Source organism: Nilaparvata lugens, chromosome 2 (genome assembly GCF_014356525.2).
Source record: "Nilaparvata lugens isolate BPH chromosome 2, ASM1435652v1, whole genome shotgun sequence".
Taxonomy (NCBI): Eukaryota; Metazoa; Arthropoda; class Insecta; order Hemiptera; family Delphacidae; genus Nilaparvata; species Nilaparvata lugens.
Window position 1 is genome coordinate 6,859,818 of NC_052505.1, and position 12,870 is coordinate 6,872,687.

A 12,870-nucleotide genomic window follows, 5' to 3' on the forward strand; every position below is an offset into this window, starting at 1 on the left:
TTATTTATGTGTTGACGCGAAACTATTCTGGACGATGCTAAGTATTTACTTGCGGATGGCTTCAACTAGCATTCAGTTGTTGATTATTTGAAGTAATTCGTGTACATTATGTGAAATATATTGTAATTAGAATTTCAGATCTTGTAGGATCATATATATGTAGGTTGTTGTATTGCTACTTGATATTGGGTTACTGTAATTTTAAATTCAGACTTAATCGGTATTCTTCATCTTGATTCACTTTCAGAATCTCTATTAGAAAACGTTTCTCCACTTTTAGGTTGTGAATTAATTCCGTAATTAATGTTGGTTATAATTCGAGAATTCCTTGCCAATAGTTGTAGCAATTGCTCTAAGCTAATTTCAGTCGATTTATTGAAAAAAAAAATGTTTTCAACTTATTTTTAGCCCAGATGATGCTTTATAAACTTCTTCAGAAATTTATAGAAATGAGGTAATATTTATGAAATTGGAATAGCAAGCGATTTAGTGATGTTTTATTTTCAGCAGGAGGAACAGCAGCAGTGAGTAGCAGTGCTGGTGTTGGTCCGAGCGTAGCTCCCGGCGTAGGAGTGATCGCCACGCCTCAATCAACGCAATGAACTGTCTATTGTATATTCCAACAATTGGAAAGTGTTGTTTGCAGACTCGCTTAAGTGTGTTTGTCCACCATTCGAAATAACGGTAGGCCTCCTCTGTTCTGCGAACATTAATTTTGTATTGGACTTGAACTGTTAATGCATTATATTGTATGTTTAAGACGTCTATTAAGCGTATTATATAAACTTTTAATATGGTCTTAGGAATTCAGTAAGCATAAAAATATTGGAAACGAAAATCCGTTGTGTGTTGAATTCATTAGAAAACTGGCAGCCTATTTGTTGAAGACCATTATTAAACATTCTCACCTTATTATAATAGAAATATTATAATGTAAGAGAAAAATGACAAAATTATTAAACTTATTCCTTGACTGAACATGCATTATTCTTCTTACTTGCATTGGTTTTTATGAGTGATATTTTACAACCTTCAAGTTTAGTTGGATAACTTTAGCACATCAGAAAATGAATAGCTATTGAGGTATTGTGTCGTTATTCGGTCATTTCAACAAAAAGACTAGATTTTGCTCAGGTTCAATTATTCACAATACCGATTAGTTAACTATTCCGAATGCTGTCGTTTCATTCTCAATCTACCAATTTATCTCTACACTATTTCACCAATCATTTCAAGTTATACCGTATAATCTGATAAGATTGTTATCTTTGATCTGCTGTAAATTGCTAAAGAAATCCCATTTTAAAAATGAAACTTGTAAATTGACTTCTAATAACGATAAAAGTTCATTTGAAATTTGTAAACTGTGCGATAGATTAGAAACGTAATTTGATTGTACTGCTACTACTACATTGTTTGAACTTTATTAAATAATTTTATTTATTATTTTATTTTAAACGGAATATAAGCACTGTGCTTCTCACTCTGTCAAGGAAAACTGTGACTTGTTTATATTGAAGATTTTCTTTTTGTACCATTAACGTTCAAATTCACAATTCAATGAAAGTTGTTAATTTCTAAAATTATATATGTTTAGCTTAGTGTATCACATGAATGTTAGCTGTGATATGAAACAATAAATCCTATTCTGTTATTCTGTCATCTAAAGATGTTTTCAAATTTTTGAAAAACGAAACAAAGTATGTGTGTGGTTTGAATACCACTGGAACCCTCTCAGAAGTTTGTTTTAAAAATTGCTTAGAACACGAATCTATTGTTTTCACTATTGGATTTGACAATAATAGATTTTAGACATATCTATTCGTCATATATCAGTGAGTGGTATTGGTAAGTTACATGCTGCAAAGCGTTAAACCACTTTGAGATATCTTGAAATTTCAATTAAAAATTGAAAAATTAAATATTGAAATCTAAGTACAATGAAAGAGCTTGTTTTCGATAGTAGTCCTTCAATTTATTTGGTAGTTGAAATATTTTTAAATTTAATCAAATAATCAATATTTTTCATTTGTGGATATTCTTTAGACTTGAAATCAATTTATTTCATATACCATTGTATTCTCATAGTACAAATTGTTTATTGTGAGATATTACTAAAAACTGTACTATTACATCCTCAAGTATTTATTAAAGTTAGGAAAATAATTAATAAAATTTTCACATATTTCGAATGAAAGATAAATCAATTTTTTAGATCTGTTGCTGAGCATGTAGCTGTTTTCTTGAAAACCTAATTAGTTTCTGCTCCGATTTCTGCATTATTATTCCACGTCTTTTCTGTTCTTCCAAAGAGAGGTTTCTATTATGTTATTCATAACATAATATATTGCAAGATCTCAACTCCTTTCTCAAGCTTACAGAAAAATATTTTTCATTGAAATATTGTAAAAAAAATCACTTTTAGACCTATGATTTTCAATCTGGGATTTTCAAACTTATAACATTTACAAACTATCACGCTGGTTGTGCAACAAGTAACCAAACATTCGGTTCATTTATGAAAACCTAAAAATATAATCAACTTTTTTCTTTTATTTTATTTTTTTTACCGATGTTTTAGTACCAGCTTTTATTTATATTGTATTTGTACATATCTTGTTTCATCAAAACCATATTTCTCTTATAATATCAGTCTAATGAGCATTGCAGAATTCTACTCTGGAAAAGTACCTATATCTTTTGTAACCATCAATAAATCTTTAGTTCATTTAATGATCTATGTTTCTCATGAATAACTGCTCTTTATTCTTTATATCACCTATTTCATTGCTGTACCCATTGATTTATAATTGTAAAGAGACTGTTTGAATAATTTGTACGTGTGGATATTGTTATCAAAATTCAACTGTTCGTGAAAAGGCACGAACTAAATAAATACGCGCCACGAACACACGCCGATCATGAACGAAACGCGAGAGGCTCGAATTGTGTTCGCAAGATGATCGCGTGCTTGTCGTATTGTTGACTTCGCTACCACAGTCTCTATAACCTAACCTCACAAAAATGTGAAACGTTCAATCCAGCTGTGATGGATCGGGTGTCAAAACTGAATAAAACTTGAAGGGAGGGAGCTCATTCCTTTCTTCCTCCAAGAAATAAAAATAATATTCTGACCACGATTGTAATGTAATAGAAACATGTTTATCAATTACATAAAATAATAAACATTAATTTAATATATGCTAAAAATTATGTTTATTACGTTTATGTTTTATTGTGATAGGTTATGTTTATCAATTATTATTATTACTACCATTCGTCCACTGACCACCTATAAAAGGGGTATTTGTCAATGAATATTAGTCGATAATATTGTACGAATAAGTTATATAAAACTGTACAACTAATTTTGCATCTCATAATAAACTTGAAATTCATCAATCTAGTATGCACAAAATATTTAACAATTCCTTCTTCATCAAGATTCTAAATTGACGACCTGTGGATGCTCTTAAAAGGGCTGGTAGTTTGTTGTACAATCGAATCCCAGCACTTTTAACTCCTCTCTCATATAATGTAGTGCGGTGCGTATCATCTCGCAACTGTTCTCTATGTCTAGTTCCATAATTATGAAAAAGTGCACCAGTTTTAAATTTATTCTTGTTTTGATCAATAAAGCATATTGCTTCTAGGATATACAAACTTGGAGGAGGTAGAATTTTTATTTGTTTGAAGTATGGTCTACAGCTTGTACGAATCGACTCTCCAACCATTACTCGTATTGCCCACTTATGGATACGGAATATGTCAATTGCTTGGCTCGAGTTCCCCCAAAATATAATCCCATAGGACAATGTTTCAAAAGTTGAAAGGTCAGGTTTTCAGTTTGTCAAGACCCTTGCAGTTCACGGGTTATCTGCTAATATTATATAATAAACAGAGATCCTAACTGATCCTATAAAAACGTTAACCGCGCATGCCCAGCTATAGGCGTTTGGATCGCGTTCGCTGGGCGCCCTACGAACTCTGTTCTTGCGCGTCCTGCGATCATCTTGCGAACTGCTCGTTTAACGTTTGTTTGCAGTGCAGCGCGTAAGTATGTAAGCATCTTTACGTGTGAAAAGTTTAGCAAAATGATAATTGAGTGAACATAATGTTTCTTGATGGAATGTTAATGCTGATCTGACCACTACCTCCATAAACAAAGCCATAGTGCATTCTGGTGACGTCAGCACAGGTAGGGATCCTACACCAAATAAAAATTTGTTGATTTCAGCTGATCTATATCAGCTAGTGTTTTTATAGGTGTAGGAGCCCTACCTGTGCTGACGTTACCATCAACCACCTGTCATGCACTATGGCTTTATTTCTGTCTGACCCTGCACAGTACAAATCGCTGATTTGTTCTAATCAAACGCCACCGTAATTGATAGCATAGATAAACTATATACGAGGATCATTTTTTCAACCTCCGATTGGCCTTAAATAATAAACGAATGTATATAAAAGAATAATTTTTTCGCAAAAAGTTACTTAGACTTATGATTATCCTTCAACGTAATTGCCGTGAAGGTTGAGGCACGTTTCATACCAGTGGACAAGCCTGTCAAACTCCTCTTCATTAAATACTGCCGCCAAATAGGTTTTAGTGGCCTATGACGTTAGTTGGGAAGCTCTGTCCTCATAGCCATGTCTTGAGTTTTGGGGGAAAGGTATAAGCTACTAGAAATCAAGTCAGCTTTGTTCAAGCCGTTTGGTTGCTCCAGTTCTGTAAGTCAGAGTTGTCATGCATCACAACGATTTCGAAAGTCATTTCAACTGACGTATTCAATTTTTCGAGACCACATTCAACCTCATATCTCATAATGTTACCTGCTTGAACTTGAATCATTCCTCGTTAGATGTATGCTAAACTATTGCCTTTTGCTTGTAAAAACTACGTAACCAGTACTTGGCGCGAGAATCAAGTGACCCGGCCTTGTTTTTTGGGTCTTGTGGACAACAATCTATGATCAAGCCGCACCGATCGCAGGGCGTTTGGTGACGATTACAAGCTGTTCAGCGCTGTGAGAGTCACCCCCCCCCTTACCGCTTGTCTGTGTTTTGTGATATGTGATCGTAGCTTAAAAAAATGACCCTCATAGTTCTTCTATGCAGTAGCCAACAGTTTTCTAGTTCAAGTAGTTCTGTGAAGTGAAAAGGTAAAGTGATGGCGGTTGGTGTAATTCTATTTTTCATACTCAAACACGTTTGCAGATTATTCTACCTAATTTTAGGGCCGCTGAACTTTGTTTTGGCGCTAACCTCATATATTTTATTTATCATCAGAAATCAGTTTTATGCTACTCACGGTAAACATACCGTCAACTGGGGTGCCTATGTATACCACTTCGCGGAAAAATGTTCAAGTCCGTTCTGACCTCTTTTATCCGAAACCGATGTTCAACATAGATAGCCATAGCCCTAATCATTATCGAGGTTCTACGATCGATATATTAGTAGAATGATCGACATAAAACCAAACTGCTTCATCTTATGATTTCGTTGTGGGAAAACTTCGTATTAGAGATCCTATATCCAAAATTAATTCTACGATATGTGATCGTAGCTTTAAAACAAATGACCCTCATACCGTAGTTCTTCTATGCAGTAGCATGTGTTTATTTCCAAGACTTTTGTTACAGTGCTTAATAATTAAAATATAAAAGATATACAAAATATAATTAATGAGATATTATATCATACCCAATGATTTACAGTGTTACAACTACTTCTAGTATCTTCAAAAAAAATGTATATCTTACAGATAATGGATTTACCCATTAAAATATTCATGTGTCACTGTGAAAAATATTAAGATTTACAAATCTTATTTCATGTGATTTGAATGACAATAAATCGATTAAAAATAGCGTTAATATAGCAATTATTGCATTGTATTGAGTGAATTCATCCAAATTCAAGTTTGGTACAGTTCAAACACATAAATTTCATCTGTCGAGTTATACATTCCTTAGGTTTTCCTTATTTGAGGGGAGTATCGTTAGCGTAGCTACTCATTGAGCTCAATCAAAAGTGACAGCTTGAAGTGCTGCTGTGAGGATCTATTCCTGTAATGCAAAATAGCGTTCCTAGACCTCACTGTATATTGATTGAGAAGCAGGTGCTTCGCACGTCTTTAACACATTCACTTCAAAACTATTCAACAAGAAAGGTGAATATAGGAGAGGCAGCAATCGAATTCATCTTGTAGCAGCAAGGAACCCAGGTTAGTAGACTCTAAAAATTAGCATAAAATCATTAATTCTTTTATGTTTTTGGCATGGAGAAACTAGATAAAAGTTGATTCAAGGAACAAAACATTTATTATATAGTATATCTCTTTACAAAATTTATCCGAACGAAATATGCCAATTCAAATTTTTAAAATTATCTGAAGAAATCTGTTCTTGATTCTTCCTTTCTGGAAACTTCTGAAACAAATTTCAAGTTTCAATTGCAGGTTTTTTAACGATAATAGTATCTATAAATATAGTATCTATCAATAATTTCGATTATTGTTCAATGGTGTTTCTGGAGAGCTCAATGGCAGGCTTCAAAGGGCATTAAACTATGCTCTGCGATTTATTTTTGATGCTCGATGGAATGACCACGTAACACCCCTGTACAGAGAACTTGATTGGTTAAAATTAGAGCAGAGACGATTGTATTTCATACTCTGCCAAACCTACAAACTAATTGTGGGAGGAGCTGGTCCGCAATATTTGAGAGAAGGACTTGTACTTTTTACTGAGGTTCATCAGAGGGATACTCGGCTCGGTCTCACCGCTTCTTTCTTCAGATACCTCAACACCGAACGGCAATTTTCGGAGCTTCGTTCTGTGTTACGGCTTCTCGTGAATGGAATGCTCTGCCACTTTATATCATCCTTTCCCCATCCTTATCACTATTCCAAAAGAGAGTGCACCGACACATAGCTCTTGCTTCTGGGTATTGACTTATGGCTGGTATCGAGGAGAAGTTGTATTCCTATTTTTTATAATTACTTACTTATGAAATGTAGATAATGATTTCTGCATGGGTTCACGAACTGCTTGACTTTTTTTTCTTCTCATTTTTCTATTTCTATCTTGTTTTTGAAGTAATCTATATTAATTTTTACTGTGCCCATCTATTGTACTTTTAGTTTTACATTAATACTTACCGTATAGTTTATTCAAGTACAGTGCTATTTTGTTTTGTACCACTATGGGTCTTGTTAGACTCAGTGGAAATTGTCATATTGTATAAATAATAAATATAAATGGAATAATAGTATATATAATAGTATGTCGATAATAGAATATATGTAGAATAATTAGATGCAAGTAATGGGTCTATACCAAAAGGGTTCAAACATTAAAAACGTACAAAATTTTAGTTCACTTTTATTTGATTTAATTTATGGAATTTGTGTTTTGTAAACACCAATTTCATCAAGGTTCATGAACCTCCCATTCTGTGACTAATGGTCTTGTTTTAAAGTGCTATGGAAATTATCTTTTCTATTAAAAATGTGGAATGGAGGTAAGCATTCAGATGAGGCTCTCTCGCATTGAATGATAGTGTCTCTCCCGTGTATTAAGTTTCAAGTTGTACAAGTTTATATAACTACCATACCGCAATATTATGATTTAAAAAATGTAGTCAGTTAAATTACACGACTTTTCAATCTATCTGTACCGTATGTGATTTTATACTCCGCATAAGTAATTTCACAATAATTTATACTTCTCTCATGATAAGCCTATACTACTTATATTATTAGGAATGAAAATTTCTTCTGCTTATTATCTATGCATTTTTTTCAAGGATGGCGGAAGAAATGAATGATGATACTCAGAACGCTATTACAGTATTCAATATGATCAACAGAATTCGAACGTAAGTATAAATTGCTAAACTTTTATCGATTTGATCACCTTACAAGAGACAATGAAAAATTATTACGAGTTTACAAATGTCAGTAGCTAGTGGAGTCTTGAAATTTTATTCTTTCAAATGATACGTGTAGTAAGTTGGAAAACACTTGCAACATCAAAAGGAAATATATAAGTATCTAGCCTCATAATACTGATATAGAAAATCGTGTAATACTATAGTCATGATGCATTTTTTCTGAATGAATGTAACTTATAGTACGTTATTATGATTTGAGAAATGAATTAGCTCACAGGTCCATAACGATTTTTTCGACTTGGTGTGACGATATCAGCAGAACCATACTTCCCATACTTAATATTTACTTCATACTTCTCTCCTTAGTCATGACCAGAGATCTGGATTGATTGTGTCTGGAAGTGGACCTGACTTGGTCCTTGTCATAGTTATGTACGAGTATAAGCTATGTCAGATAACACATTTTAACGTCTTTTACTTACCAGACTCAGTCATAATAAGTTAAACTATTAGAACTTATTAATATTGGAACCTCTTGAAAATAGAATAAGAAAAGTAGTATGCGTCGAAACCAAGCTTTCCAATACAATACTATATATACAAGTTCTATATTAATTTGAGCCTTACCAGATACCTTCACACCAAAATGTGAAATGGTCGTCACGCATCCTTCAACTGATAAATTAATATTTTTCTATAATCATAATTTTATTATGTATTACGTAATAAAATTTGCTCTGAATTTTAATTGAACATGGTTCAGGCTATGCATGTTTTGAGCTCATGAAGCGTCGCTTTACGTCGCTTCAGACTCAATTTCCGCTTCAGACCACAACGGACTGCTGCGAGCGACGCAGAACCCACTTTACTCAGTTTTCTGTTTGTCATACAACAAGTTATGATTACATGCAGCCAAGTGAGTTTAGGGCAAGGGGCTAGTTAACTCACTACTACGCTGAGTTAAGTCAGCATTACGAATCTGATGTGGTCTAAATTATTTATTCATTTGAAAAAAACGTTGATAGATTGGCGCAGAAAAGACTGTAATTTAAAATATACCTTGAAGCCTCTAATATATATAATTTTAATGGTTTTGAGCTTATCTTCAGCTATCATACCCAGAAGAAACTCCTGTAAAATTTATAGTAGGTTACCGTATTAGCATATATAGAAAAATATTCACAGTATTAATAATTTACTGTAAAATTCCACTAAATTTGAACTGCTTAGAACATGTTACAAAAACCCTTGATTGTTTATTCTATGATGCAGATTCAATAATATTGCATAATTACTAGTTTTGATAATATTATTGTACATACAGTAGTTACATCCTTTTCACACCGGTGACGGTGTAGCTTAGGCAACCCTCTTCACATCTGTATAGCAATAATCATATTTAAACGTTTTTTACTTTCCTTGCCCTTTTACCATAGGTAAGGAAAGTATTGCTTTCCGGAAAAAATAAGGTACCCCAACTTCTAAATTTCTATACGTTTCAAGGTCCCCTGAATCCAAAAAAATTGGTTTTTGGGTATTTGTCTGTATGTGTGTGTTTGTGTGTGTGTGTGTGTGTGTGTGTGTGTGTGTATGAGTTTATGTGCGTCTGTGTACACGATATCTCATCTCCCAATTAACGGAATGACTTGAAATTTGGAACGTAAGGTCCTTTTAATATAAGGATCCGACACGAACAATTTCGATCAAATGCGATTCAAGATGGTGGCTGAAATGGCGAAAATGTTGTCAAAAACAGGGTTTTTCGCGATTTTCTCGAAAACGGCTCCAACGATTTTGATTAAAGTAATACCTGGAATATTCATCGATAAGCTCTATCAACTGCCACAAGTACCATATCTGTAAAAATTTCAGGAGTTCCGCCCCATCTATGCAAAGTTTGATTTTAGATTCTCAATTATCAAGCTTCAGATACAATTTAAACAAAAAAATTTGAGTGGAATAGATTGAGCATGAGAATCTCTACAATTAATGTTTAGTAACATTTTCACCTAAAATTGAAAATAAGTTCGAAATTCGAGAAAATGTAATCATCCAATTATTGCAAACTGCTGGCAAGTTGATTCTATTAAATCATTCACTATGAAGAGATAGCAGACCTCGTGTGTCTCCAGCCTTATTGTCCTGTCACCAGCTGGCTTGGATCTTTGAATAGTAGACTTGTGATGCGCGGGAAAACTAGCGTCAGGTGATCAATTTTCATAACGGCGAGGAAAGTTGTGTGAGTGCGCAACACCAGATTTTTTACTATTATGATTAAGAAATAATAATCAGCTGCACAAAAAGTTTCAATGACCAGGTAACCTGAGACAATCATAACAAATTTCCAAATTATAACTGTCTAATAAAAAGTGTTCAAATCAAGAACCGGTATGTTCTTAAAGAATAATATATCCTGAATAAGTTGTATAATAATCTTTCAAATTTAGGATTTCAAAACGTGAAACCCCAAAGAAGAGCGTATTAAAGAGGAATAAATCATCATCAGGGGCGATGGCTTCTGGCAAGAACCCACCTGCCGCGCCGGTACTCAACTTTCCATCGATGGCCGGATTTAGAACGATAGTAAGATTACAATAATTTATAACAACATTCTAAACGTAGTAGCATAGACGAGCAGTTGTATCTGAGGTAGTAGTAAGAGTTATTAATTAATATAGTTCAACTATTAAAGCCTATAGATTTCTGAATTAAAAGTTAGTTAACATTTTAATTATTAGTGAAAGTAATGAACGTTTTCACCCATACAAGATACACATTATAGGTACCTTACATAGATGTACGCTGTTTCAAAAGTTTCTTATAGCCGGTCTTACAAGTTAATTTATTATCAGTAGACATCTTAAATTATAGCTAATATGTCAACTCGCGATAGAATTATTGCGGGGAATGATAATATTACACAAATGTTGATTTGTTTCAAGCAAGAAAAGCAATAGTTGTTGGAAATACAACAAAGGAATAGTTCGTGAGTTACCAGTTAGGTATATGCGCCGTTATTTATTCGACTTGATAAAAAATGTACACGCGACTTGAATGTGGTTGTGGGTGGTGAGAGGGGGGAGGGAGGACCGACTGTAATTACTTAACCTTACAAGACGTTTTAGCCGAGCGACGGTCTGTTATTTACGGCTTTTGGCGGGAAAGATCGTTGCAGATGTCAAAATCAAGCACTGCTACGCTTTTGAAAGCGAACCTTTCGTGAAAGAGAGCAGTTTGTAAAGTTTAGCCGCTGGAAGCAGTAATGCGGAATTGGCCACAGTTCAACAAGTCCAATCTTTTAGTAAATAATTGTCCAATCAAATTGAGTCGGCGCATGCGTATGGAGGCGGAGAAAACTGTCGTCATAAGGCCGGCAATAATGTCACTTTCAGCGGTGAGGGTAAGCCGACTGTCCGTATGAGCGTAGTCGACGAGCTAGTCATCTCGGAAGCCCATCTCCCAGAATGTGACGGCTCCATAAAGGACGGACAAGTGCATGTGAGATTTGCCGCCTGCTTTCCACTCATTTCAACTGCTTTTAAAACAACATAGCCCACACCTGTAATAGATCATTTGCTAGTGCCCATGTATATTTCCTCCACGGTCATCGGTCAATGAAACTGCTTTTAAAACAACATAGCCCACACCTGTAATAGATCATTTGCTAGTGCCCATGTAAATTTCCTCCACGGTCACCGGTCAATCAAAAATCATTTTTACTGCTCTAGAGAGCCAGTTTCATAAAGTTTGATTTGGTTAAAATACGAGATTTATCCACCTAACCATTAGACGAATAATTTTGTTACTCAGCATGTCGTCCTATGCACTAGGCTACATGTAGCATGTAGTATGAGTGCAGCTTTCTGCTTGTTATTCACACAAGCAGACATAAGATTTTATGAAGCATACCCTCTTGTAAGGGGTTTGTCCATAACTGGATTAGGCCTATAGAAGGTAAATTTCCTTATTTTATAAAAAGGTTAAATTAATTAACAACTAATATCCATCAAATAATTTATCAATGCAATCCATTTCTATTTATATTGATAGTTCGACATAATTAGTGTTTCGTCGAGTATTCAAAAAAGCTGCATTCTCATAAACAATGTATAAAATAAAAAATAATATATTAATATTTCTAGTAAACTTTGTTTTTCCAAATTCCGAATGAGCCAATAGAGAAATGAAGTAATTTTTTATTCCACTCTTTCTAACATTGACCCCAAGATAATTAGAGCTTTCAAGTACATCTTCTTCAGTAAATTTCAAAACATCACAGAATTGAAGTTTTACTTCTGCCATGAATGCAGATGCTGAAATCCCCATAATAGGCTGAAATAAACATCAGTATTATTGACTTTCCCTTAATGTGGATTATCAAACCTTTATTAATATTTTATAAATTGAAGGTTTTTATTAAGACCTATTAAGAGTTCTTCACACAAAATATGAAAATAGTTTTTTGGATTTCGTTATATTCAGTGGAAGTGAATACTGTCAATAAATAATTTGAAAAGTATAATGAGTTTTCTCAAGTTATACCCTATCTCTAATATATTTGGAATTTCTATGCCAATGTAATTTGTGTTAACAAATAATTAAATGAGGAAAAATTACATGAACATTGTAAAATTACATTGCGTTTAAGCTCATTTTCAAGAAAAGCTATAGATAAGTTGATTAAAGACTTCTTGAAGTATAGCTCGTCTTTATGTAGCGAAACGCAAATAACCTAATGAAACATTCATAGACAATAATTTATTGTTTTATCAGATTTGATGTAATTATTATAAATTATTGAATAATGCTGTCTTGATAAAATTATATTCATTCTGTCTTCATACTGCTGTTTAGAAAAGAAGTATAGATGATGTATAAAATAATCTATTAATAATAATAATAATATTTTTATTAACCAATCATATCAAACAAAATAATAATATACAATACTGCAAAATCTTGTACTAATAA

General features: G+C 33.5%; 2 protein-coding genes across 13 annotated transcripts in view; both read left to right on the top strand.

The window, feature by feature from the left end:
* LOC111057696 (casein kinase II subunit alpha) overlaps positions 1-2,753 on the top strand; it is a 29,559-nt gene extending 26,806 nt beyond the window's left edge. For 6 of the 11 annotated variants that reach the window (XM_039420430.1, XM_039420423.1, XM_039420424.1 and 3 more), the window contains exon 9: positions 508-2,753. Coding sequence is in view for 5 of the 11 variants with exons in the window: in XM_039420423.1 (XP_039276357.1) it covers positions 508-602 (95 nt within the window). In the remaining 6 variants the exon portion in view is untranslated. The remainder of the gene's footprint in view (positions 1-507) is intronic. The other 5 variants (XM_039420429.1, XM_039420427.1, XM_039420432.1 and 2 more) reach the window with 1 other exon arrangement.
* Positions 2,754-6,059: 3,306 nt separating this feature from the next.
* LOC111057930 (tctex1 domain-containing protein 1) overlaps positions 6,060-12,870 on the top strand; it is a 40,710-nt gene continuing 33,899 nt past the window's right edge. The window contains exons 1-3 of one of the 2 annotated variants that reach the window (XM_022345419.2): positions 6,060-6,229; positions 7,813-7,884; positions 10,347-10,482. In XM_022345419.2, the coding sequence (XP_022201111.2) occupies positions 7,814-7,884; positions 10,347-10,482 (207 nt within the window). In that variant the 5' untranslated portion in view covers positions 6,060-6,229; position 7,813. Of the gene's footprint in view, positions 6,230-7,812; positions 7,885-10,346; positions 10,483-11,082; positions 11,398-12,870 lie in introns of those variants that run through there. The other variant, XM_022345411.2, reaches the window with a different exon arrangement.